The sequence below is a fragment of the Tinamus guttatus genome, unplaced genomic scaffold (genome assembly GCF_059628265.1).
Source record: "Tinamus guttatus ecotype Peru unplaced genomic scaffold, ASM5962826v1 Tinamus_guttatus_pri_ptg001602l, whole genome shotgun sequence".
NCBI classification, from domain to species: domain Eukaryota; kingdom Metazoa; phylum Chordata; class Aves; order Tinamiformes; family Tinamidae; genus Tinamus; species Tinamus guttatus.
In genome coordinates this window covers 5,153,577-5,180,430 of record NW_028290136.1, presented here as the reverse complement: position 1 = coordinate 5,180,430, position 26,854 = coordinate 5,153,577, and the positions used below count along the sequence as shown (strand labels likewise).

Sequence of the window (26,854 nt, the reverse complement as noted above, 5' to 3'; positions counted from 1 at the left end):
TCTACTGTTATCCCAAGGGTACTGAGAGTTAATCTAAGTTCTGAGGGAAGAGATATGCAACAATGTTTAATCACCAGTGTGACATCTCTGGGAGTGCTCCTAAATACCTCTGAAGATCTGGGTAAGGGTCCCCTTTACACAGATATTTAGGTGTGTAAAGGTACAAATGTGTGTTTAGTGGTACCCCGTGACATGTCTGCTCAGGACAACTTGAACTTCTTGTGCATGTTCTAGCCTGTTTTCTGGTTTTATATAATGATCCAATTTTCATTTTTTCATACCCATATTTATATACTCTGTAAGATGATATATTAGCTTATGCATTTGAGGTTCCCAGGAACAGGAAGGTTTTTAATGCCTTGATCTTAAGAGAAAGAGATAAGGTTTAAACTATCACTATGGCTTTCCTCTACTCCTGGTGTTCACATCTTCACGAACCTAGGGTCACTAGTTACTGGAAAAGCCCAGAGTGTTTTTTCAGTAAAAGAACTGACTTTTGGATTGAAGATAAGTTGGATGTTCAGGTTTGCTGTGTGGAACTGATTTTCTGCCAGGGATTCTAGTTTTATTGTCTCTTTTCCTAACTCGACTTTATCCAAAGCCAACCTAAAAGCTGAAAATGCCCTAAAAAGCCTCTTATCATCATGGGATTTCCTGCCCAGCTTTATTGATTAAAGAAGGTTTGAAAAGCATTTCAACTTATCTAGGCCAAGCTTTTGAACTCTTACCTGTTGTTGCTCTAACGAGACAGGTTTATGAGCTCCAGTACTGAGGTAAAGCTGAAGAAACAATATGAGAGCTTATGCGTTTTGGAAAGCATGAGACCACAGGTTAACGTATCCACAAAGAAGTAAAGCTGTTGGTTTAGCCTGTATCAGCAGCTGTGCAGCGGGAACCCAGGACTGTGTGGTTGGGAAATGATGCTTGTATAGGACAGTTTGCTCATAAGGAAGGAGGATATAAGATTTGGAGACAGGCAAGTATGGCGTTACTGCTGGTGTGCAGTAACCTGTTACCCTGTTCCGTGCATCCTCACAGGTGCGTTGAGCTATTCCCTTCCCCTCCAGATACATTCTTCTTGCTCCTCTTGTGTGAGCTGCACAACTTGTCTGACCCCTTCCCAAGATGGCTCACGAGACAAGCAGAAAATAACACTGCAGAAAGGAACAGAGACAGAAAAACACACTATACTTTCCTTCTTATTTAGGAAGCTGAAAGGCAAGCACCAAAGATGGTGCCGAGATGGGGAAGGGACAGCACAGTCCCTTCCTGCAGTGGGGTAACAGGTGAGCAGAAGCAGGAGGGCCATTTTGCAGGGAGTAGAAAGGTTGACTCAGTCATTGAGCAGAGCCTCTGCTTCGCTTCCTTCAGGAGAGGTTTTGTGCTCTTGAATTCCTGCTAAGAGCCTAGCTCACCTGCGGGCTCCCTGTTAAATACATGGAGGGAAAGCTATGTTGAAAGAAGAGTATTTATGTTGCCAAGTCAAGCGTGCAAAGTTGGGAAATGCTCATGCAACTTAAAATTGTATCTCTCTGCACAGTCAGCCTGTCTTCCGGAATGGCATAGGGATCCCCGACATGGAATGTTAGAAAAATAGCACATTAATTGCAACCTGACTCCTAGTGTGTTTGCAAAAAGTGTGAAATGCATCATTCAGAGCATATTCAGGTGTCAATCCCTCCCAGCAACCCCTTGCATTACAGCTTTTTTCACATGCACCATGTCGCCATGCTGATCTGGGACACCTGTGGGCCTGGTGCATTAGCATATTGATAGTCACTTATTACTTGGACAGTTTCCCAACTTTTCCAGAGGGTGAGAAAGAGAATGTATAGTTGGGAATTTTAAATAAAATTGTAATTCCATGAAAGCTCAACTGCATTTCACTGTATAGTGAAAAGAAACTATTTCTGGTATGTGGGCTTCATCATGTTACATTTTAGAGGTCTCTGCAAACAAGAGAAGAGCTTATCTGAAAACAGAAAGAGATGTTTGCAATCATTTTCTATAATACAAACTGATAGGAACTGCTGCCATCTCCCACATATTAAATACAGAGAAAGAGATACCAGTGCAACAGGTTTATGGATTTGGGGAATAATCCAAGTCGTGTGAAATTCCTCAGTCTCTGGCAAAGAAAAAAAATCACATCTCACTGTTGTCCATCTAAATGTGAAACAGATGTTGCCTACTGGCACTGCCTGAATGCCTACATACTCGACCACATGATGGAAGAATTCCAGGCATCTAGCTTCCTATGGCTATATATCATGAAATTATTAATGTCTGTTAAAGACATTGTCTGTTTACTAATGCTGCTGAGAAAAGGCACAATTTCGCTTCTGGTGATGTAATCTCTTCATATTTGAAGTGGGTAAAATTTTGTTAGATTTTAAAAAATAATACTAAAAAAGTGCTCTAATCTCTTGTTTCCCCGAGCTCTTGCTCCCAAGCAAAGGGAGCAAAATCAGTCTGGCATCAATGGTCCGTTGGGTGTCTCTCCAAATAATGCTGAACTAAATCTTTACTGGAGTAGGCTGCTGAGATATGCAATTCCTGGGAGCAGGACACAGAAGGACAATATCCAAGGGCTATCACATGCAACTTTCTAAGCCGCCTTAGTCTTCCCTTCCACTGCTGCTGCTTGGAGTGGGACCAGAGGCAATGTGCAAGGCTTATGGGTGGCAAACATTTACATGCTTTTCTCCTGTATCCAAAGTATCCAGCTTTTCCCAGAACAAATCAGCATTATCTCTGTACTCTGCATCTAGGAAATAAAAAGAGAAAAGCACATGAGCAAGCCCAGGGTAAGCCATCAAAGAGAAACAGCGTCATGGTTTACCAGATTGGAAACTTTGGTGGTCAGGGATCTCAGCTGCCACTGTGGCTATTACAGCTCAGTGTGTTACAGCCTCCTGCTACAAATATATTTCAGATGAGTTCCAACCTCCCTTTTGCCAACAAGGAAAGGAGTAATCAATAACACTGACTTTTTATTCTTTTTATTCTTATTCTTTGTGTTATACAACCACTCGTAACCTTATTTATTTGGGCAATAAGGCCTTGAAGGGACTTTGATCAGCCTGGCTAAAGTTTCTTCAAAGATTAACTGACGTTCTTTAGAAGTACATCAGTTTCCTCTTAAGCAGGTATTTGCTTACCACGTAGCTGGGTGTCGAGTGCTATGTAGTTATAAAGTTTGCTGGGCTCAGCTGTAGATTTCCTTAAGACATACTGCTGACATCACTGAGTCTCCTCTCGGACTCTTTTCTCTCTCTCTCTCTTTCCCCCTCCCTCCCTCTCCCTTCCTCCCTCTCTCCAGTTTCTTTATTCAGGTAATTCCAACTCAGGCTTATTCCAACTTGTTTTGAGTGACAGTGAAGGAAGGGAGACCTTCTGAGTAATTTTATTTCTTTAAACCATGCACACGTGCTTTATTGAAAAGACATCCAGCCTTTTATAGAAAAAAAAAAAAGATTTTGTTTGACTTGTCATGACGATAACATCTAGTAAGGAATCCGAACATTGCTCTTCTACAGGTAAGAGGTATTTGTCAAAATATGCATACATGTTTAACAGTGCTTTGGAAACTTTGACTGGGACTGAAAGCTGATGAGTAGGTTCTTTTCTTATTTTTCTCTTATTTAAATAATGTAAGGATTTAGATACTGTCTGTAAAAGAAAAATGTTTATAAGATTATGCCTGCTTGTGAGCTTTGAGATACAGGCAGTTTAGCAATGATACAGTAAAAGCTGACATGCTTTAGTCTTTCCACTGATGTGAGCTACTGCATGTGAAGTTTGTAATGTCTGTGGCTGATATTTTTACATGTTGGGGAGGGGGGCAGGTACTGTAAATGTTTGTCTATCAGAGCCTTTTTCTTAAAGAAATACACAGGTTTTTTAATGATATTAAGAGCATATCTTTCAGTCAGTTGCAACTCCTTTTCAGGGCAGAAATCAGTTTTAGTTGACATACTGGGAAAACTTGTCTGGAACTTTATACAACCCATGTTACCTATTTCTGTAAGAAAAGATTATGTCAGTTTTCTTTGGTAGGTGTGAGGAATGTAAACATGTCTGTGTTGGAGTACATTATGTATTTTCTTCCAGCTTTTGCATGTGCCTTCTTATTACTTGTTTACAACGTTTGGCTTATCCTGAGTAATCATAGTCTGAGGCTGTGGTGCAGATCCCTCTCTCCTTCAGTGTAGCTTGTTTTTGCCTCTCTCTTTATTTTCATGTAGGAATTATGCTTTAAAGAGATTTATAGATAAGTTCTTTCTTTCCATGACGTGGTGGTTCCTAAAGGGAACAAAGCTGATTTTCCTCTGTGAAACAGGAGTACTTGCATTACTTTTTAACTAACCTTGTTTCCTCAATTGCCTTTAGCTATATTATATTTAGAGGCAACTCTAGGGTCTTTCTGATCGTAATGTCTAAACACCTACTTGCAAGTCTTTTGTTTATGCTCTCTGGCGGTATTATTACCTGTGATTTCTGCTTTTAAAGTTTGGAGAGAGAAGGGGCAACTTGCTATTACAGAAATGTCTTCTTGATTTCCTTTGTTGTAAAATGTCACTATGCTCTCTGCGCTCTCTAATAATCAGTTTATGGGGGCAAAAGGGAAGGGGGGGGGGACAAGCCTGAAATGTTACTCGATGCAGCTGGTTGTACAGTACAGACTGGCACCGCTTTTGTAAAGTGGATTGTAGACGAGACCAAAAACTTCCCCAAGAATTTGAGCCCGGTAAGTGAGGCATGGCCTAGAGACAAAAACAGCAGCAGATGACTTGGGCTTCAGTCTTCCAACAAACATACAATACTTCAGTCCTGTTACTTTTTATAGGATTTCAACTGAAAACAAATAGTTCTTTTTATCCTGGCTCCTCATGCAATGAAGCAAACAAGTCATCAGCCCGCAGGCCTGATGATAGGAGCTGAAATTTCTGTTTGTCCAAATTTTGCTAAAAGCAGTTGAGAGTATTATTCCCTTCCCCTCTCCCATTTTTCTTCACACACATAGTTCACAGACAGGCTGTATTCTTTGGGAACAGGTAGAGACCAAAGCTGTGAAGTACCAGACGGTACTCTTTTGAGGGGCCAAGAAAAACAGAAACTTAACTATTTTGCATGCTGAACCTCAGAACATTTTGAAATAAATTTGGATTCACTTTCCTTCCAGGAAAAACAAAGAAGATTATGGGATGATTTTTTTCTTTTCTTTTTCTTTTTCTTTTCTTTTCTTTTTTTTTTTTTTTTTATTTATGGAGGGAAAGCTTCTTTATCTTATTGGCTATATTGAGTGTATAAAAAAATGTCAAAAAAGGATTGGCTGGAGCATCAAACAGTTAAAACCAAACTTTCTAGTTGAACTTAATTCACTAAATGTTAAGTATTTGAAAGCTGCCTTCCTGCTGAGCTGTCCCTTACCCTTCGGAATGAAGGAACATTCGTGATTTATTTCAATGAGTTACTACAGGCTTGAAGATCATTTTTGCACTCAGCATATTTGTACCATTAATGTAGTAAGTGGCATGGAGTTAAGCATGTACATGTTTTTGTAGTAAAAAGGGCACAGTTGAAAAAAGCAGTTCTCTTGAATTGCCTGTACATGAATTGAAATGCCTGCCTGTTCTTTATGTATTTATCTAGACCGAATGGTGTGAAATACACATGGACACCAGCCAAAAATAGTGGATACATTACTAATTGAGGTGGAGGAAGGAAGAAAATTTGAGAGGAATAAGCACAGCATCGCTCCCTCCTCCAAAGCACGTGAGGTTGTCTGTGCATGACTAGCCCACCCTGAGCTTCACAGAGCATTAGGGGTCAAGGTCAGGCAAAGAGAGGACAATCAGCAACATGTGTGCTCTAAGTGCTATCACTCTTATTGGACCAAAGAAACACTAGGACATAAAGAGTGTAGGTGTTTGGAGTAATGGAGTAATGCAGTTCCGTTACTTTTACATGCTGGAGAGAAAAGTGTTTGGCAAGTCCCATCTTCCAACAGAGCCCCTAAGATGCCTTGAGAGAAAGGATGAAACTGAACTGCAGGGATATAGGCTGAGGGAAGTGCCTGGCCACAACACAAGTTTCTCCGTCTGCAGAGAAGAATGCAGATACTTAAGATATTTAGGAAGATACTTAGGAATACTTAGTGTTCCTGAGGGGATACTTAGGAAGACTTCTAGTCACTATGCTTGCCCTCCTTGTTTCGGAGATCTGGCTCGTTTCACAGGTGCTTGGTGGTTAGCACTACTGTCTTTCAGGTTTCCAGTGATTCATTTTGATCTGGGCTTCTCCTTACCTGGGCAGCCTGCTCCCTCCTGAGTCATGTGTGCCAGGGATGAGGCTTCCAAAGAGTAAGGTGACAGAGGGCTGCCTTTCTGCTCTCTGCCTTGTGGGCCCCTTGATTTTGAAAGATCTTTCTTCCACTTGGTTCAGAGTAGCAAGTGGACATATTACACCTTAGCTGGCTTTTAAGGAAAAGAATTAAACCTAAAACTTGAGGTTTGAAGAAGTTTGTTGCCTTTAAAACAATGTCTCCTTCTTAGTTTGTTTTTCTCATGGAGATGTGATAAAACAAAATAAGTTTTGACTGGAACAATGGTATGGCCTGATTAGATTAATTTAATCTCCATTGCTTTGACTGAGGTGATTCACTCTGGATTAGTTCACAGGTTGTAGGCTATCTCTCTAGTTTACATTTTAAACTTTCCTTAACTGCAATTAGCTCTTTTGGATTGTGGCTACATGATAAAAATGTCTGCTAAATAAATTAGCATAATCTATAATGAAGCAGCATATGAAACAGTGCACCTGCTTAAATGACCTGAAAAGTATATACTTAGACTACAGCAGCATGAACTGACAAAGATAAATGGGAAAGATTTACTGTGAGCAAATTTTTCCCCTTTTCTCATTAGTGCTACTCAGACTGGCAAAATAAATAAATAAATAAATAAATATTAGAATAAAATAACAATAACAAAGTAATAAAGAAGTGCTGTTCATATTTGATGAGTAAATTAATCCTTTCTGGTTATACGATTTTTGTTATCCGTCAACATTTTCCAAACAAATTCTCAACCAAAAATGTTTCTGCTTTTGTCAGATCTTGTCTGCAAAGATCACTGTTAGTATTCCCCATTTTCTGCCTCGCGGAGATCCCACTCAAAGCTTCCTACCCTTGTTCCTCCTCCTGATCCTTATACTTTCATTCCAATCACCTTCTTCTAACCCCCTTGCAGTTTCTCACCCAGACTTCAGTTTTAAGCTGCCTTATCCAGCAATAATCTTTCCTGAAAGTTTCCTCCTCAAACAGTTCAATCTTAAACCTATTAACAATTCCCTGTGCCCACAATAAACAATCAGATCAGAACGCTGTCTAATGCAACAAAGGATATATATGTATATATAATATAAGTTAATAATATACTATAATAGCATAACTCATAAGGCATTTGGGTGATACAGAGCACTTGCAATTCTGTTTCATTTTCTTAGGCAAATGACAAAACACTTGTTCAACATGCAAAAACTTGGGATGAAAGAAAAATTAAGCTTTCCGGGCAGATTTTCTTTTTTTTTTTCTTTTTTTTTTTTTTTTTACCAAACTGCCAGACTGGGCCTCACTAACTGTCACCTGCTTGTGGCCAGTGTGGTGCATGGTAGTTGATCTCTTTCTGGTCTGTTCCAGGCTTACTGATTTACTATCAGGACCTCTCTTTCTCTAAGATTGGGCAGAAAGGCAGTTGTCACAAGGGACTCCATTTAAGAGCTATAAATTAGCAAAGCGAATGTCAACTTGTGGGTGCTGCCCTTCTGTATGCCGATTACCTCTTGTGAAATGTGCAATGGGAAAGGTGATGAAAACTTGTCAAGGCATATAAAGGAGTCAAAGACTGAAATGGCATGGGGTATGAAATGCTTCCACAAGACCAGAGGTGAAGGAACACAATTCAGACAAGTGTGGGAAAGCTAACACTGCCATTTTTATCTATGTATAATGGGCAAACAAAAGGCCTGGTCTGGTCTGGTTCTTAATCACATTGTGTCCCCTTCAGACTGCTATGACAAATGCACCAGAGAGCCTGGAAGAGGCTCTTCAGCCATTGACATCACACCATGAGCTCCAATTTGACTGTCTGGTCTCATCTGCAGAAACAGAATTCAGCAAGCAAAATTTATGCCATACTTCTGTTGCGTTTGCAGAAATCTCAGGGTCTGTTACATGGCTAGGGATCCCAATGGTCTATTTCTTTTCTTTTTCCTCATACCGTTGCTTTTCTTGAGCTAACTCTGCCAGCATGCTTTAGTCTACAAATCTCCCTTCTTCTCTGTATGGCTCACAACATTACGAATGCTTCAGCCCCAGTCTTAAGGAGTACCTGACCTTGAAGTTCATTCTTATTATGTTCTATTTTTTCGATTAAAAAAAAAAAGAAAAAAGGTACTGAACTAAAAGTACATATTTTTAGAACAAGAATATCTGAAAACTCATGTTGATTTCTTTTCCTGTCAACATAATATTGCCAAAGCTGTGATTTGACCATGACCCAGGATAACATCAGTAGCAAATATCCCTGCCCTATGGAAGGCGTCAGGTGATAGGTGATCTTATTTTAAGACCATTTCTTAGCATTCATGTGCTAAAGTCCAAAAACCATTTCAGTGGAGCAGTCACAGCGACATATCCTCCAATTGCACATTAGTTTGGGATTCTGCATTTTCTGGATATATTTCTAGTTTGTTAGCAGTAGAAAAGTAAAAGGGGGCAATCATGCCTTCATACTACTTCCTTAGATCTTATAAATAATGATTTCATAATCAAGGAAAAGCTTCTAAATGCGTCATATGATCTAAGAATTTTTTACCACCTAAGCTGTTACATAAAGACTGCAAGTGTCATGGGAACCAATAACCTTTATGTTTCTCACGAGAAACACATTAAACATTAACACTGGAATCCACAGAAAGGCCGAGACAAGGACTAGATCTTCATTCTTTGGCCTCAGAGGTGTCTCAGAATGATCAAAGTTTCAGAATTTGCTGAATTACAAAACTCCAAGTGCTATTAATAGAAATTTGTTCTGATCACCAGTTTTGCTCAGTTTAAGATGAGCCATGCTACTGACTCCTCTGTTTTTATCATTTCTTTTGCAATTGGTTATAGACTCCACCTTGCTGAGTGGGATGTAGGACATGGTGAAAACCAGGGGTACACTCAAGCAGCACTACGAAAAGAGGAGGAGAGAGAAGCAGTGGTGAAAAAGATATAGGATGTAAATTGTTTTCAAAGTCAGCCCAAATATCATTTTTGGAAGTGTGTAGATGAGAGCAGCATGAATCAGGATGTCCTTCACAAGAGCATGAATCCATGCTTTGGTAAGGTATTGGATAAGATGTTTTTCTCTGTTTTTTGCCCTTTTTTTTTTTTGTCTTGATAATTCCTATGAATTTTTCAGGCAAGGGAGAGTCTTACTTTCCTGTTTATACTGATATGGTGGACTTGACTACCGGCATTCATCAAGTATGTCTGTAGAGTAAGCAGATGTATGAAAGCTGGTCACAGTGGTAGTATATGTGCTAAGAAGATGATTGAGCAAGCTGACCTTTCCTAGGGAATGTTAATGGCAAGAACCTGTAAAACAGAGCAGACTTATGCCTGTATCTTGTTTTAGATTCCTAGATAGTATGCTTTTAAAGATGAACCTTACTCATCTGCTTCAGTAGATAATTCACATTCTTTTACAGTAACTAAACTATAAGTATGATGGGAAGAGTACACTGTATTGTTGAGTACCACACTATTTTCTAGGGGATTTGACATGAAAAGCTTCATCAATGTGAATCAGATTGACATATATCCATCCAGGATATTCCAGCTGAAAATGCACATATCTGCTATATAATTTACATGTGTAAGCCTGATCCTTCCAGGAAGTATGAGGTTACCCCTGCATTCATTGAATAGATGATTTTCACACAGACAATAATCTTGACATCTCTTAGAAACATTGATCTTTCTATACAGATTCACAAGGCAGGGTTAATTTCAGCTGCCTAAAAGTTAGAGATCTGGTCTCAGCTAATCAGCCAGATTCACTCCACAGGCACTACAAGGAGATTGACTCCTCCAGATGCTTGAGGAATAAGGGATAGGCTCATTCACTGGAGTTGTCCTGCTCTCTTCATTGATTCTAATGATTTAGAGGACTAGCTTGGGCTGGCCATAAATCTTATAGAGGACCGAAGTGAACAGAGAGAAAGTTAAAAAGTCCAACTGTTGACCTTATAGCATGTTACCGTTAAAAATGTCAGAGTTTGGCAGATGGTTGGCGATCAAGTTAAAAATACTGTCTCGTAGCTTTATAAAGTTTCAGATACCTGGGATCCCTAAGCAGATTTAAAGACAGCAAATCTCTAAATTTCTGTTATAAAAATCTCACTGGTTGGTAAAAGGTAGACATCCAAGGTACCCAAGGGCTATGATAGACAGAGCCATCCTGGGGAAAGGGTGCCTCCAAAAGAAGAAAATCACTTAGTATCAGTGATTGCGTTATTTTCCGCAATGTTGTAGGTCTGTAGTGTGGTGAACAAAGAACAGAAAAACTACAAAGTCTTGCTTGCCTACGTTTTTAACAAATGATAGAGAATCATAATATGTTCCATTTAATTTGTTCCATAAAAGCTAGGTGACATTCCTTTTCATGCTCCAAGGTAGTCTTTTATTTTACAGTATTTATTTAGTTACAAACTTGTCTATTAATCATGCCTCTCAAATTCACATATCTTTAACAATTATCTACAAAATATGAATTATCTTTGTTTTGTATTTCAAGTAAATAAGATTATAGTTACAAATAGATTTTACTAAGATAGGTTATACATTTCCTATGGAATGTGCTTTTCAATAAAAATTTAGTTTTTATTAAAAAATATCACAGGAAAAGCACAGATGGTTTGAGATCCAAAGGTTTGAATTTCCAGCTAACTAGCAAAATGGGAAAAGCACAGATGGTTTGAGATCCAAAGGTATGAGTTTTCAACTAACTGGTAGAATGGAAACTGTAGTTATTTTCCTCATACCTATGTTATTCTTTACACCTGGACTCCTGTATCAGTTTATGTTTCCATTGATGTATCAAAATTTATAATAAGGCAACAGAAAGTAATTGGTGAACAGTGGTAATTTTTGTTCTCATAAATCAAACTGGTTGGAAAATGTCAAAGTGACTTCTCAAATTCATGGCACTTGGAAAACTTGCAAAAAAATGAAGTTAAAAGCTGCTGAATATTGTAGAATTATAAAAGTAAGTTCGGTATATCCTGCATGCAGTAAGAAACTATTCTCACCAGAGCATGAACAATGTTCTATTCAATCTAATTACTTCAAAGATCAAAGCTAAACTTTCTCAAGTTTCCAACTATAAAAGACTGTTAGGCTTCTGAGATGACATGGGATCATAAAGGAACAGTCATAGAGATAAGATATGTGTAAATAAACAAGCATAATAACCACCTTTAAGTATAAGGAAATATAATAACTTTGAAAAACAGCATGAGCCTGTTTTCTCTTTGGGGTATATTAGCGCCACTTTTTAAGCTTGTTGCAGTGTAATTCCACAAAGCTTTTACAGGAGTTCCCAAGAAACCATAAGACAAAAAGAAAATTCATAGTGAATAACACAGTCATGATCCCAGATCTTAAAAGTGCAGAGAGCCATCACTTCTGCTGCCTTCCCCGAAGAGGAATCTGTTCAGTGCATGGAGTTCACTTGTCACTGAACCAGCCAGAAAACTCTGATGCCTTTTGCAATTATACCAAGGCAGGATTTTCAGCCGAAAGTCTAATAGGCTGAAAATGACCATAAATCACAACACTGGGATTTTAGGGCAGATGAAATTCATGAATTCATGTTAGCAAGATGAAACAGCTTAGGATGAAGAAGCCTGAAATCAGGTTTGGAAAGTTTTAAAAAAAACAAATGACATGGAAGGAAGATATAGTTTCATTTCAAAAATTGTTTAATTCCTCACCTGATTTAAATTGCAGGCACACATGCACATCTATATGAATGTCAAGGCAAAATGACAGGTTTAGTTTTCGTTTGAGCAAACATTGTCTTCAATCCAGAATGTTCTTTTTTTTTTTTTTTTTTTTTTTTTTTGGAGTTCAACCTCAACACTTTTTTTTTTGTTTGTTTTGATATTTTTGGTTTGGCCAGAAAATCAAAAACATTGATGTGCACCAGTACATTCATGCTATTTCCTCTCTTTCAGAAGCCACAGACTCTGCAGCAGACTGAGGGGTCTGTGTCATGGAAATTGGCAGGGATCGAGTAATTTGGGAAAGCAATGAGGAAAATAACTGCTCTCTTCCCTCTGTCCTTGGGAGTTTATCTGGAAGACATACAATCTAGGTCTGTAGAACCTTCCAGTCAACATACTCAGGAAAAAACTTTTTCTTTAAAAAACAAAAACAAATACAAAAAAAAACCCCAAACTATAATTTTTATTTCAGTTTTGCAATATGAGAGTAACAACTTCTCTACAATGATAAAATTTTGTTGACCAAAAGACTAAACTCTCAACCTAGCATATTTTCATTTTAGTCCCTTTGTAAAGGGATACAAAACAACTTAGGTTTCTAAATCTACAGGCTAATTTCAGCTTATCTTGGCAGCTGAACAGAGGCTTCAAAAATGGTGTATCAAAAGGCTTCATAGGTGGTTCTGTAAATGAGAGAGACTTTATTAATGTCTTCTCAGAAAAGGAGAATCTAAAGGGGGGAACAACCTGCACTAGACATCAGAGAATCCACCCAGGAGGCTTGTGTTAATCAACACCTCCTAGGATGCTCCCGTTATCCCATGATTTCCCTGCCCTGGGGCCAAGGTGGCAATGGCACATCCCACCTTCCCCAGGGACCTCCTAGAGTGGCCTGAGGGGTTGGTTTTAAGGTGCTGCAGGTTAGAAGAGGAGCTTTTTGCCATCAGTCCACAACCTTCCAAGCAGGTGCTCCTGGCCTGAAATACCCTATTAAAAGGAGCATATAGTGATGCAGCTGAAAAATATCATTTTCTTATAAAGCTCCCTAATGCTTCTCCCTCTTGAACTTTCAATTTTATTTCTTTTTCAATCCTTCTCATAAAACATGAATGCATTCAAGAGTGTTACTGGAATAATTCATATGGACAGAATGGAGACATGCAGCAGACATGTTTAGCTATGTTTACTTTATAATAATTGATTTTTTAAGTCCTCTCCATGCTCTGCATTTACAGCATGGAGTCCCAACAAACCACTGTGGATTCAGATACTTTCAAACATCTTCATGCACAGACAGAGCTAGAGTATTGCAAGCACATGCTGGGACTCTGCTCTGAAACAACAGGTACAACCAAATTCATCTGGAAGCCTTTCCTCTTACTCTACTACCCCCATCTGCCCCCCAAATATATGTACAAAAGTGGAAAAAGGCCCTTTTTCCATTCATTGCATGGAGAGTATGAAAACTTGGCACACAAGTGAGCTATGTACTGGAATTTGGGTGGGTCTAGGAAAAAGCACAGACTTCAGTGGAAAACATATATGGGTGTGTGTGTGTGAGAAAAAGCCTTATAAACCATAAATTAACCACATCCATGGACCGATCAGGAAAGAAAAAGAAAATTACCCTGAAGTAAAACTCTCGGCCAGTTCTGAAAATAAGCATCATTGCCCCAGTACAAAAGTCCCAGTGGCATTTTAAAAGTGACACTGCACGTTTACAGAGTAGCAGGTGAAAGCTCCAGGTTTATGCACCAGTGGGGTACTTTGTGTGTTCACAGTCACTGTTTTTGCTGTCCCAGTGGACTCCAGCTGTCGTTGCAAATGTGTCTGAATCCAATCATTTAAGAAGATTAAGAAGATCTACAGACTATTTAGGGAAATAAAGACATTAAGGGAAACACATAACAGAAGATGCATTAAAACCAGAGGTTTCAAAACTTGCTGTAGATACATCAGAATCTCCCAGATCAATCCTTTATGTTTGCAGCCGCTTGTGCTTTACAAAATGGGCAACATATCATTTTTGAGAAGGTATATACCATGACATATTACTTTAAATGGTGAAAATGAACATATGATTTCTAGATAAGGGCATATACACATTTGAGTACAAAATATTATACATCCTGATTTTATTGGTCAACCTTGAGTTATCATTTTATCATTTAAAGTGTTCAAGAACCTTATTTTTTCTTCAGTAGCTACCAAATACTTGTTTGAGATCAAGCAGAATTTACTCTTGGTTTACCAGACCCAGACAATCCAAGGAAATGGGTGCTTGATGTGATTTAAAATATTTGTAGTGAAGACCAAATGTAATAGGAGTGAAATTTTTTGAAGCTGTTACAAACCTCAAAGAGAATACTGGCCACACTAATTCTGTAATTCATACTAAATTAATTCATTATTAAAAACTAAATAAATCATCTGCATGTATCTCTGCCATATCAGCAACATTATGTATGTGAATCACTGCTTTGCTTAAGAGAGAAAGATTTAAAATTTTGAATTTAAAAATCAGTAGGTTTGGGTGAGGGAAATGGTTATTTTGTCTCAGGCTGCGTTTTGCTAACATAAAAGAAGAATCACTTTTTGAAAACATTCTTCTCTGTATGAACTTGTTCACACAGGTTGGGCAATTTTTCATAACCAAATAACTTCCTGAGAAAATCACCTTGTAACAAGTTTTAAGATGAAACCCTGACAAAGCCATCCTTCTTTCTTGGATATGTGCTTTGTAGTATTGCAAAAAGCATGCGGCCAAATTCACTGGTATGTTCTGGTCATGCAAAAAATCCATAAATCTGGCTTAATTAGCAGGTTACACTGTGTCTATTGTTACTCTGCCTAGCTATAACTGCATAAAGCAGCTACACCATGCAGGTGAGAGACAGTCCAAGAGGAAAAGGTCTACGTGAATAACTCAGTCTGTCCTCCTGCTAGGTCAAAGTTTGCTGTTTGTCCACTTTGATTTGATTCTGTCTGCATTAGGCACTAGATAAACAAAATGCTATCCATATACTGACTTTTTTTTTTTCCTGGCCACATTCCTTGGCTTTTGCAGTCATGTGTTGATTTCTGACAGTTCTTAAGCTTTTACTTATATAAAGGAGGTAAATAATTCCTTCATAGGATATTATTTCTGTTTTGAGATGCAAAGATGTAAAAAAATGGAGAAGGAAAGCTACAAACATGGCTATTGAACAAGTGCTTGTGACTATGTGCATATGGTGGGACATCTGCAATGTAATCAGGTCGTTTCTCCATCATTGTGACCTGTAGTTGTGTTGGATAAAGCAGTGCTGTGATTTACAGGAAATGCTGCTCTCTGGAAATGCTGCTTTTACATATACAGAGCATGCCGTGAAGTCTGCCACAGCAGAAGCTGGGCAGCCTCCAACAAGCCTTGCCTCACTGCCACACCTGCACTGTGCTATGAAAGCCATGGTGTGCCATGAGTAACTGAAAAACAAAACCCAGCTTACTGGGGTACAGGACAGGCATGATGTGATGAGCAGGCACCAAAAATGGTGTTTAAGAACAGAGCTGTCCAACCACTGTTTGGGTTCATATGTGATGGGTGACACACAAGTAGGAGCCCTGGCCTCTGCTCGTCACAGCCAGAGAGGACCCAAAGTCCCTTGACCCAGTACCAAAAGTCACATTTGTGGCTCAAGTTATCTGTAATTCAAGACCAAAAAAAAAAAAGTCACAAAGCATAAGTGGTTTGAAATATCCCACTGCTCTCAGAAAAAATGTTTTTTGTGAACTTGTGCTAGCTGAGAAACAGGAGGAGAACTGGCCCTCGTGAAGGCAGCCCACCAACAGTTCAGCTAGCTTTTTTTTTTTTTAGCAAGTAGCAAACTCTTCTGCGTTCCTCTTGCATGGCCATCACTGGGCACATTACCATTTCTTTTCAATCACCTTCAGTCACCTGATGACCCTTAAATTAAAACTTCACAGTAACTTCCTGGTTTTGATTGTGTTTGCTTGTTTGCTTTCTTAAAAGACACCAGCTTTTATTAGACCAACACATGTATTTGAAGAGAGGAAAACAGTCAAGAAAAGAAACTAGGCAAGCTTTCTGTCCCACAAACAAATTCCCATCCCACTGCAGACTGGCAACTCAGTTGCTCCAAGTTTAGTTTTGTCATTATTGTTATTATTTAGTGGTTTAGCAGGCTTTTGTCAGCTTGTGAAGCAGTGGGTAGGAATTGGTGGAGTTAAAACCAAGGCAATGTCTTCTACTTGGTGTGACAGAAGAGTGAATTAGAGCACAGCCAGCCTATAGCAAGGGGGGCATAGCAGTCTTTGCAAATGTAGGCCCAGTCTAGCACTTTTGAGCTCTGCACAGACCTGAGTGGGGATTCTCTATACAAAAAAAAAAAAAAAAATCTACTCTGGCAGGCCTAAAAACATGAACAGTATGTTGGTTTAGGTTCATAATTTTATGTACAGTTATAAAAGCAGGCACCATGTGACTAAAATGCTATGGGGAAACCCAGCGGAGCCTTGGCTCTGTACAGAAATGTGAAACTGCCTTGGCATATGAGTTCATACGACCAAATTATACCCAGGTGAGGTATCAGGTAGCACATAAGTGCGTACAAAGAGAGGTTAAATATGCCTCTGGGCAAACAGTTCAGCCATCTTGAACTCCCACCCTGAAACCTGAGGAAAGAGCAGTGCAGCCTCACTGGGAGCCTCTGTCCAGCAGGTCCTCTCCACCACCAGCCTGTGGCCACTGTGGCCAGCAAGGTGGCCCATCCCTGTGTGGTGAAACAGAAGGCAACAGAACTTCTAGGATGTATAGCACAATCTTACGGGAGCCATAGCGGCTGGCTGGCAAAGGCCCAGTTCCCCCAAAAAAGGAATTAAGTACTTAAGTAGGGCTTAGGTAGATGCAGGTTGACTAATTGAAGAACTATGATACAGGAAATCCCTGCCCAGCCCCTGGCTGGCTCTGGAAACCCTCAACGTGCACAGGTGCTACAGCTTCTGACTCCTCCTTTACAGGGTGCCCAGTGGGCCTGCCTCACGTCACCCGTTCAGAACAACCTCCACAAGAGACTTGACCTCTCTTCTGTCCAAAGCAAGTTGTTCCCATGTCACCCTCATTTGTTAATGAGGAATGGGGGCAATGGGAAGGGGATACTTCCTAAAAAAGCTGCACTGCTGTAAGGATGAGAATTTTCAAGGCAGAAAGCCCTCACCATCGCTTTTACAGCCAAGTTGTTAAGGTGCTCAGCTGACCAAGGAGACCGTGGGCCTCAGTCCCTGCACCAAAGAGTGCTTGTGTGCTCATGCTCTAGTTTCTCGAAGGAAAAAATACCCAGAAGCGTGTTTTTTTGGCACTGATATGGAAATGGCTATTTTGTCTTGATTGACACTTTAAGTAAACAAATAAATAAAAACAAAAACTGCATTAATCTGTGGTCAATCTTGAGGAAAACCTCAGCCCAAACAGTTCAAGCCTTGCAAAAACTGAAACCTTTATAAACAGAGTCATATAACAGGCTGTATGTGCTGCAAACCTACAGTGCGATACTTGCAAAACAGAGAATAGCAAGCAGGCTGTGAGTAACAGCACTGCTACCACAGCTGCCTGGTAGTGTTGTAAGCTCAACGAGCTTGAACCTTGTGTTTCACAGCTAGAAGGAGTGGGATGCTATGCAAAATGAGGGAAAACAGATATCCTCATGGCAAGGAGAAATATTGCAGAGAAAAAAGAGGAGAGGATTTAGCTACTGAAAGCCCCCCAAAGGCATTCCCGAAGGTAAAGAAGAAAGAAATGGTGGCAGTGACTGCAAAACAGGACTAAAATACATAGTAGGTTTTTTGTAGTTCTAGCCTTGGCTTTGCTATTGACTTCTAATAGCAACTGGAATAAGACATCAGTGTCATATTTTCTTAGCTCAGTTCCTTCTAGGTAATGATGCTGAAATATTTCCCAGATCATATTGTCTTTTCTGAGGAGTAAATAATGTTCATACAACAGTTCGGAGGTGGAAATTATACACCGTGGAAGTAGAGAGCATTATTTTTATCATCATAATGAAATAATAATGCCGTCTTCAACCTTGTGGAGTAATTTGCTCACCCAGCTTCTTGGAAACAGAAAATACAGGTTCTTTAGTGTGTGTTTATGTTTGCCCCTGTTTAAAGAGACAGGTAAGGTTTGCACTGTTAGCACAGGAAAAGGGCTAGTGGGTGGGAAAAGCATCCGTGTACGGGCAAGTTTTAAGTTCTTAACTGCACTGTATCTAAAACTAAAAAGAATTTGAAGCCATAGCTTGCCAGCAAAGGAGAAACTCAAAGTACTGAATGTTGCACTACTGAAGAAAAATCATTCATTAAAAAAAAAAAAAGCAGAACATTTCTGGTGAACATTTTTTTTCTTTTTTCTTTTTTTTTTTTCTCCAGCATCACTGTATAACCTGTATTACTGAACAGAAAAAAAAAAAAGTTTTAGAAACTGGTCATTTTACTTATGTCTTTTCAAAAAAACGCTCTGGTCTGCATGAAGATTTCCAGACTGAAAGCCCTACATACAGAGCAGAATCCTGGAAAAGGCAGTGAGACCATCTCACAAGGCAGAGGCTTAAGGGCAGACTTTTGGAAGGACGGACAGCTCATTAGCAGCGCATTACTTGTTCAAGAGCTAGCTGCTTTTGCCTTTTCTCCACTTGCAGGCTTGATCCAGAGACCTGTGAAATCACTGGGAGTTTATCCATTAACCTCAGTGAGTTTTGAGTCATCTCTCGCCTTTCCTTTGCCTGCTTGGTTCTTTTCCTATTTGCTTGCATTGGTATAGCTTCCAAGGCTCATCTATGTAAATCAGTAGTTACCGCAAAGTTTGACGTCCTGCCCTTGGAAAGAACAAGACTCTTGTAGAAATCTCTCTCCGAAAAAATGGGCCATGAGACTTCCCCAGCTTTAATTCATCTTCCATAGCCAGGAGTCGGTCAGGCAGCCGAGAAGAGCCAAAGATGGGTTTATGTTTTCATTTTCTTAATACTGTCCCATAAATGACTGCCCAAGACCTACCGAGAGGGATGGGAAGTGTGCCGCTAGCTGGCCCGCACGGTGGCTTGTCCCCCAGCTCAGGGTGCCAGGGCACCGCACTGCCTGCACGCTCTGCCCTGCTGCTCTGGTGACTCCCTGGAGCCTAAGGCCCACCTGACAGTCACCTTTCGCCTTTCACAGGACTCTCCTGTGCCAACGGGGGCTCGAATGGAGAGGAGGAGGCGGGTAAATCCACAGCTCCAGGAACTGTTCCTGACTTGGGGGTTTATTTATAGTTCTAATGTATGTTCTTGTGAAACAAACAAACAAAAAGGTATTCCTATATTTTTTTTAGGGCAGCATCTTTCATAATACAATGGCCTTTGATCTTCTTTATCACCGTCCTCAAGCACAAGAAAATATTGGTCAGTCAATCCTACAGCTGAAAGACTCTAGTCAGGGGTCCAGAACAGGAGTGTCTGGCTATATTGCTGTTTGCTGCAGCTGACAGGGCAGATGGAAGTGTCCTCTCCCTCCTTTTGTATTGCATAAATCAGATATAGAGGGGAATATTGACAGCTGGCAATTGCACAGCAGAAGCTGGTGCCTTCTTGAGCTTGCTCAGCCCAAAGAAACGATGCTGTTCATGGGAGGCAGAGCACTGGGAATTCAGGGGGAGCTTTGTTACCTGTTGAACCACATCCAACCTGGGAAAGATTTAAAGATTAAGTTCTTTTAATGTTTTCTTCCTTCCACCCTGCTTTTTTAATGCTAAACCTGCTAGTAGTGGTGGCGAAAAAAAAAACGTTCAAGTTTTACCCCTATGTCAAAGTGGCAGTGAAGTGTGTAGGGGGCAGTCGCTCAAGTGATAAACCATGTCTGATTTGAAAAAAAGCAAACAGTTGGGGCCATTTGATCAAGTCATGCTCCTGTACACATTTAATCAATTGTGTCTGCCAAAAGAGATCTTGCACAAGCAACTCTGGCTTCATGTAACAGGGACATTTTTTCATGTAGCCAAGCTGGATTCAACTTCTTGATAATGCGGTCTCTGGAAGCAGTTTTAATGCACTTATTATATCCCTGGCTGCTGGAATCACCTTACTATCAAAGTATGTAGGCTTGGTGGTTTGGTACGTAGCTCTATATTTTATTAATTTTGTCTGCGCTAAACTCTTTTACCAGCATACGCTCTGACAGGGAGTCTCCTTTGGCTGTTCCAAAGTGATGGTGAGGAAAGAAGGTAATTCATAAGACGTTGCAGTGCTAGATGAGTCTCAGACTGTTTCATTTTCTTTCCTCTTTAAGTGTCTGTTTCCTTGGCTGTACTTCAGCTTGCTTTTATTTTCAGCTACGGTTTGTTTAGTTTTTTTGTTGCTTTTTTTTTAAGCAATGAAAAACCTTTCTCTGTCTCAAATTAGTCAGCTGATAGAAGATTCTCTCTTCATTTAAAAATATATGCTATCATTATAATGCTGGCTTTTTTGCTTATGCCAATTTATTGGTAGATATGCTTTCTGATTTATAGCCAAAGGGTACATCTTTCAGCTGAAGTATTGGAGATGGGCACAGATTCCTGAGGTGGCTGTACAAGGTATGAGATGGGGAAGAGTAAAGCAAATGTCATGAGACAGGTTTTGTACATGTGAACACCCGTGAAATATTTGTTCTGGGATATTGTGCTGCAGGTCATTTTGCCTCAGGAAGCAGTGGGGAGGTAGAGGGCAGTGGTGACCTCTGCTCTGGAGTCACAAGGAAGAACTTGGCCTGGCTTGTGTTATACAGGAACCTGTACGAATGCACGGCAGGAGTATAAGCTATAAAAATGCTTGAGCGATCGTTGTGCTTGTGCTTTCTATCAGTATAAGAGCAAGAGTTCAGCTGATGGTGCTTAAGACCTGTGAAATACAAAATTGCTGGAAGGAAGTAATTATGACTGCAGGTCCCAGAGAGCTCGAGGAGCTGCTTGTCAGAGGCAGGGCCAGCTACGGCGGTGCCACCGCGCTGCTCCCTTGGCACCTGAGCTGCCAGCGTGGGGCTTGTCCCGGCAGGAGCCGGCAGCTCCCATGGGATGCAGCGCAGGGCGGTGTAATGCGATCAAATCACTCGGCTCCACAAAGTCGAGCCAGAGCTCCAGCACCGCTATGAAAAGCAGCGATGGACACAGCTATGGAAACCCTCATGGTTAGGGGGCACCACAGAAGGAGCAAAGTATTTACGTGTATAACAAGAAACTCCAGATGTGCTTGTAAATATTAAGTCAGAGCAGTAATTCAGCCAGCTTTGGAACAACTTGAGTTTTTAAGTTTCCAGGACAAAAGGCAATCTCCTATTGTCAGCGCAAAGAGGAAATTGCCCAGTTTTATTCCGCTGTTGGCTTCATCAGGATTTCTTACCCCAGATGACTCCTCCTGGCTGCTGCCAGTGACAAGGCGGGGGAGCAGAGAGAACGCTGCTTGGAGACAGTGTCACGATTCCTCTCCTCACATACTGGCATGGCAGGGGAGAAGGGAAGTACTTCTGCAGGGAAAGGAAACCAAGACAAATTTCCCTGGAGAGGAAAAGAGCACTAGAGGAATTCAGGATCACACAGGAAAATGTGATGTAAGAGAAAAAATAGGAAGCAAAAATAACACAAAACAAAAATCCGACAACCAGAAAAAGCACCAAAAATTTCAGGAAATCACTGTAAAGATGAGTAACTTTGTCACATACAGAAATACAAATCGAGGGATGATACAGAAGCTGTCAGGAAAGCTCTGATAAAGCCTCTTTAATCTATGGCATACTCAAAAGAAAAAATAGCAGCTCTGTCACAGTGACCCCACATACAAAGACGGCCTATACATATAGAGGCAGCAGGAAGGCACAGTGAGAGGTTGCCTTGGTTCTGATGTGAAATGTGGTCTGAAATGTAGCAGGTATTGCTTAGGGCTGTAGCAAAGCCTTTTTTCTTTTCAAGTTCAGCCTGAAGTAGCAAATCCTGCAGCTGTCTTTCTGGTGGTGTAGCCCAGGGAAGATGCTGTGCAAAGGCAGAGTTATCTTCCCACCTCATGTCTTCTCAGCGTGACTGGTTTGCTACCATACCTCGGTACGATGCTAGGTGCCCTCCACCAGGTCTGGAAATTTGGCGGGATGCGATGTCAGGATTTTCTCTGCCTGTTCAGAGCTCCTAGTTAGACAGCAACTCACCTCAGGTAAGAGAGCCAGGCATAAGCTCATGTGGCTTCAAACTGTGGACCCGGCAGGTGAACCACATGATGCGCGTGTACCAAGTCTAGCATATCAAGGGAGCACCACTTTCCCAGTGCTTGCAGAGCAGGGCTGCTCTACATCGCACGTCCACTGCATCCCATATACTGCAGATTTATTGCACTCACGCTGACCATCTGGATGGAAGATGGTGGTTCTGGGACGTGGTGGGGCCACGGGGAGCACTGAGTACCTGCACATCCCGTGCTTCCACGCAGCCCTGTCCCTCATGGAGCCCCCAACCCCTGTGCCTGCCTCACCAGCACAACCCCACGGCCGGGGCCCCAGGAGGGAAGGTGGAGCCTTGGCCGTCTCCATCCTCGCGCCCTGCCAGAGAAGGAGGAGCTGGCAGCCCTGGGGAGCGGGCTCCCAGGAGCCGGTGTCCAGGTAGGCTGGGCAGGGGTTTGGGATGGGGACCTGTCCCCGGCACTGCGCTGCACAGGCTGCCTGCTGCCTGGCCTAGCCATGTGTGGCAGGGAAATTGGCTCTGGAAATGACACGTTTGCAACTGGAAGTTATGGCTATGGGGGAGTGTGCTTGAGAGGAAGGGGTGTCCTGATTCCAGGGTAGATTTTTGCACAGGTTTTAGAGCTATGACTTCCCCAGGATGAGGCTCAGTGTGGGGACTGCAGCCTCTTCGCTGAATTGTATGCATATTCCTAAAAAAAAGTTTCCCTTTAGAGGTTTGCATAGATTTACTGCACACTGACAGTAGTGCTTGATTTTGAGTTGGACTAAAGAGCAGTCGCATGTATGCTCCTTCCTACCCCGACCCCTCCCGCCCCCCCATTTCCTCCCGTTGTTCTTTTTGAGATCACTTGAAGGTTTTTTCCTGTTTATTATCCGGACGTGCTGCGCAGTGTGTTGATTTGACTGTCACATAAGGAATCTCCAACTGGGATCACTGATGCTTTTTATAATTATATATACATAGTAATACCTCCTAGATGATGGAAAAGAAACGTTGGTGATGAAATCAAAACTGGAATGAGCTACAGGTGTTAATGAACCATAAGTTTAATTACCCTTTCCCAGAAAACCTGCATCACAGTGACAGGTATTTTCATAAACAAAAACTCTCTTTAATTGACATAACAGGAAAGGTACTTCAGCGTGCAATTATGCTGATGTCCTGGGCTGGCACATGTGTGTACCAGAAATATATCTCGTATTTCCTGTAAATTTCTTTTAAGTAGCTATAAGGAAGACTTTTTTTTTTTTTTAATTATATTTTTTGGGGGTTCATGAAAACGAATCACTTACTTACTTAAGCCTCTTTTTGAGGAAAACAATGGAACAAAACAATGCTTCGTGTATGACCTGCCAAAGCACAAAGGATGCTTGCGATGTGTTTTCCTTTGTTGTTTCTTTTTTTTCTTTTTTTTTTCTTAACAGGAAGTTTTGTTGTTGGGAACAACTATAACATGCCCTGTCCTTGCTCTACGTAACTGCTGTCTAGTCCTGCAAGCCGGCTCTTGTTCCCTGCCTCATGGAGCTGGCACAGGCAGTGTTCTGCTCCGCTCTGTGCGCTCCCTTCAGTCCTGAATGTCCACACGTTCAGTCTCCATCCGGACTGAAGTGGGGTGTGCAATAAACAAACCTGAAGAGTCGGGTGGTCCAATGGGTGTGCACAGGTCAGGGCCCACAGCAAGAATGCTGATTTTGTGAACCGCCTCCTTTTTTTTTTTTTTTTTCCCCCTTAGACTGCTTAAAATTAGAGTGCTGCATAATATGAACAGCCTTGAAGTGTTTTCAGGTGTAAATATTTCTTTCTCAAGTCGTACTTGGATGTGTTCAAGTCTGCTTTGTTTCTCTGTAGGTTAGTGGTAGGTTTGTAACAATGAGCCAGATCTGATTGACTAAATCGCTGGTGGAAGTTAATTGTTCGCAGTGAAAACTGGTCTGGCTCATTCTGCCTCTGCCGCAGGAAGAGACAGAAGTGGTGCTCTGGGTCTGCGTTCTAAACCAAGCGTTGGTGTGACTTTAATCTTAATCAGATGTCTCTCTTCAGGGCATTAAAGAAAACCTGTGCAGTAGTCACAAAGAGCCTCTTCTCTAGAAAAAAGTAAGAAAAAGAAATTAATGCATTTTACAGAAATAAAGTACTAATGTGTAATTTTAGCTTGGTCAAATTTCTTTTGCAGGCTATCATAAGAAAAAACTACTTCTCCATATTTTGCCATCACCAGAGTCAAAGAATATGTTTTTTTCAGGAGAAGAGAACATCAAATTATTTCTAATGTCAGATATTGGATGATATTAACTTTATATTCCAGCTATGTTCTTCACTGTTGATGTGTTTATATTATTCTTTGCATCATTATTTTCAAAAGTTTTTCAATATCAGTTATATGCTTTTATTTCATTAAGTAACGATCTTCTTTTATTCTCTCCTTAGGACTGAAGCACTGAGCATGGAAGCCACCCAGATTAACATGTCACGTGCCCCACTGGTTAATGGAGGCATCAACACTGCGCTCAAGGCACACAGACCGCGTGTAATGTCCAAAAGTGGTCACAGCAATGTGCGGATAGACAAAGTTGATGGCATTTACCTACTCTACCTTCAGGATTTGTGGACTACAGTTATAGACATGAAATGGAGGTACAAACTCACTTTGTTCGCTGCTACGTTTGTCATGACCTGGTTCCTCTTTGGAGTTATCTACTATGCCATTGCATTTCTTCATGGAGATTTAGAAATAAACAAGTTCACCTCAAAGCGTGAGCCATGTGTCAAGAACGTGGACTCTCTGACAGGGGCATTTCTCTTCTCCTTGGAGTCGCAGACAACCATTGGCTATGGATTTCGTTTCATTACAGAGGAGTGTCCTCATGCCATTTTCTTACTTGTGGCCCAACTCGTCATCACCACCCTGATTGAAATCTTCATCACAGGTACCTTCTTGGCCAAAATTGCAAGACCTAAAAAAAGGGCAGAGACTATTAAGTTCAGCCATTGTGCTGTCATTACTAAACACAACGGAGAACTTTGTTTGGTGATCAGAGTAGCAAACATGCGGAAGAGCCTTTTGATACAATGTCAGCTGTCTGGGAAGCTTCTTCAGACATATGAAACCAAGGAAGGGGAAAGGATCTTGCTGAATCAAGCCAGTGTGAAGTTCAACGTTGACTCCTCTTCAGAGAGTCCTTTCCTCATTTTGCCTTTAACCTTCTACCACATTTTGGATGAAAGCAGCCCCTTAAGAGATCTCACGCCTCAAAATCTCAAGGATAAGGACTTTGAGCTTGTCGTGCTCCTGAATGCCACGGTGGAGTCCACCAGCGCCGTCTGCCAAAGCAGGACTTCCTACATCCCAGAAGAGATACACTGGGGCTATGAGTTTGTGCCTGTGGTTTCTCTATCTCCAAATGGAAAGTATGTTGCTGATTTCAGTCAGTTTGAGAAGATCAGGAGATGCACAGACTCTACATTTTATAGTATGGACTCTGAAAAACAAAAGCTAGAGGAGAAATACAGGCAGGAGGACCAGAGAGAGAGGGAACTGAGAACAATGTTGTTACAGCAGAGCAATGTTTGATTGAATGCATAAACTGTCCTGATCAATCTTTCTCCCAAACAAAAAAGCATCCACTCTGTGCTGCATGTCAGCTGTGAAACCACCAATGGAGTCCTTTTCAGCAAATAGTTTTGTTGTAGAGTAAATCTATCCCTGTTTGGCTAAGCTGCTAATCAAGTTTTTTTTGTAATTAGATGGGATTCCTTTGTTCAGTGCCTTGATTTAGCAAAGTTGGATTCGTATTAAGTCTCTGCCTTGTTTCATCGGCAAAAACAGACACAGCACTTTCCGTTTGAAAAGCGAAACTGGATACACAGCGCTGATTTCTTCAAGTATTTATTTGATGTGGTTTTATTGTAAACACACAATTGCAGAGGCAGCATGCAACACTGCCAGAGGAAAATGTGCTCCTTTAGGATGTATATTCTCACACCAGGTATTGCCTTCATGGGGATTCCTGGCATTGAAAATAAATTGATAAGAGAGAAAAAAAGACTACTTGAACATGGCAAGAGCCTGTGGGGAGGTGATAAACTCCTTTAAATCTTGAAGGAGGGCAACAGAGTAGGTGGTGATGAAAGGAGCTCTCTATCTCTCTGCTATTCAGAACTTTTTCTGTGATCATTCACTTTTTTAACCTTGTTAATGGCTGATTTATATATAATAGGTAAGAAGGGGAGATGAGGGCAAGTTACACAGAATCATAACAGAAATCAACTAAGGTTAAAGCTGACTTTGAGACACCTGTTTTTTTATCCAATGTAAATAGTTTCTAATAGCAGCATAACAATACTTTTCTACAGATTGCTTGCTTTGCTATAGACCGTATTTAATTTTGGTTAAAAGAAAACTGTATAATGTCTGTAGACAATATTTACTTTTTCTGGCAGCCATAAAGGACAAGCATTCCTTTCATCCATTTCATTTTTGGTCTATTAAAACCATTCCATTAATAAAGGAATTTAATTTGGGCAGCTCCCGGTTTCTTTGTGGCACAGGGAGAGGGTGTGGTGCTT

General features: G+C 40.9%; 1 protein-coding gene across 2 annotated transcripts; it reads left to right on the top strand.

Moving 5' to 3' along the window:
- The first annotated feature begins 3,174 nt into the window (after window positions 1-3,174).
- Window positions 3,175-26,808, top strand: KCNJ15 (potassium inwardly rectifying channel subfamily J member 15). Of its 2 annotated transcripts, none has more exons than XM_010228378.2 (2): window positions 3,175-3,539; window positions 24,716-26,808. In XM_010228378.2, exon 2 carries the CDS (start codon window positions 24,732-24,734, stop codon window positions 25,857-25,859), a length of 1,128 nt encoding a protein of 375 aa, XP_010226680.1. In that variant the 5' UTR covers window positions 3,175-3,539; window positions 24,716-24,731; the 3' UTR covers window positions 25,860-26,808. The 2 variants fall into 2 exon arrangements, with proteins under 2 accessions (XP_010226680.1, XP_010226678.1); XM_010228376.2 differs by lacking the exon at window positions 3,175-3,539 and adding an exon at window positions 23,885-24,382.
- Window positions 26,809-26,854: the final 46 nt, after the last annotated feature.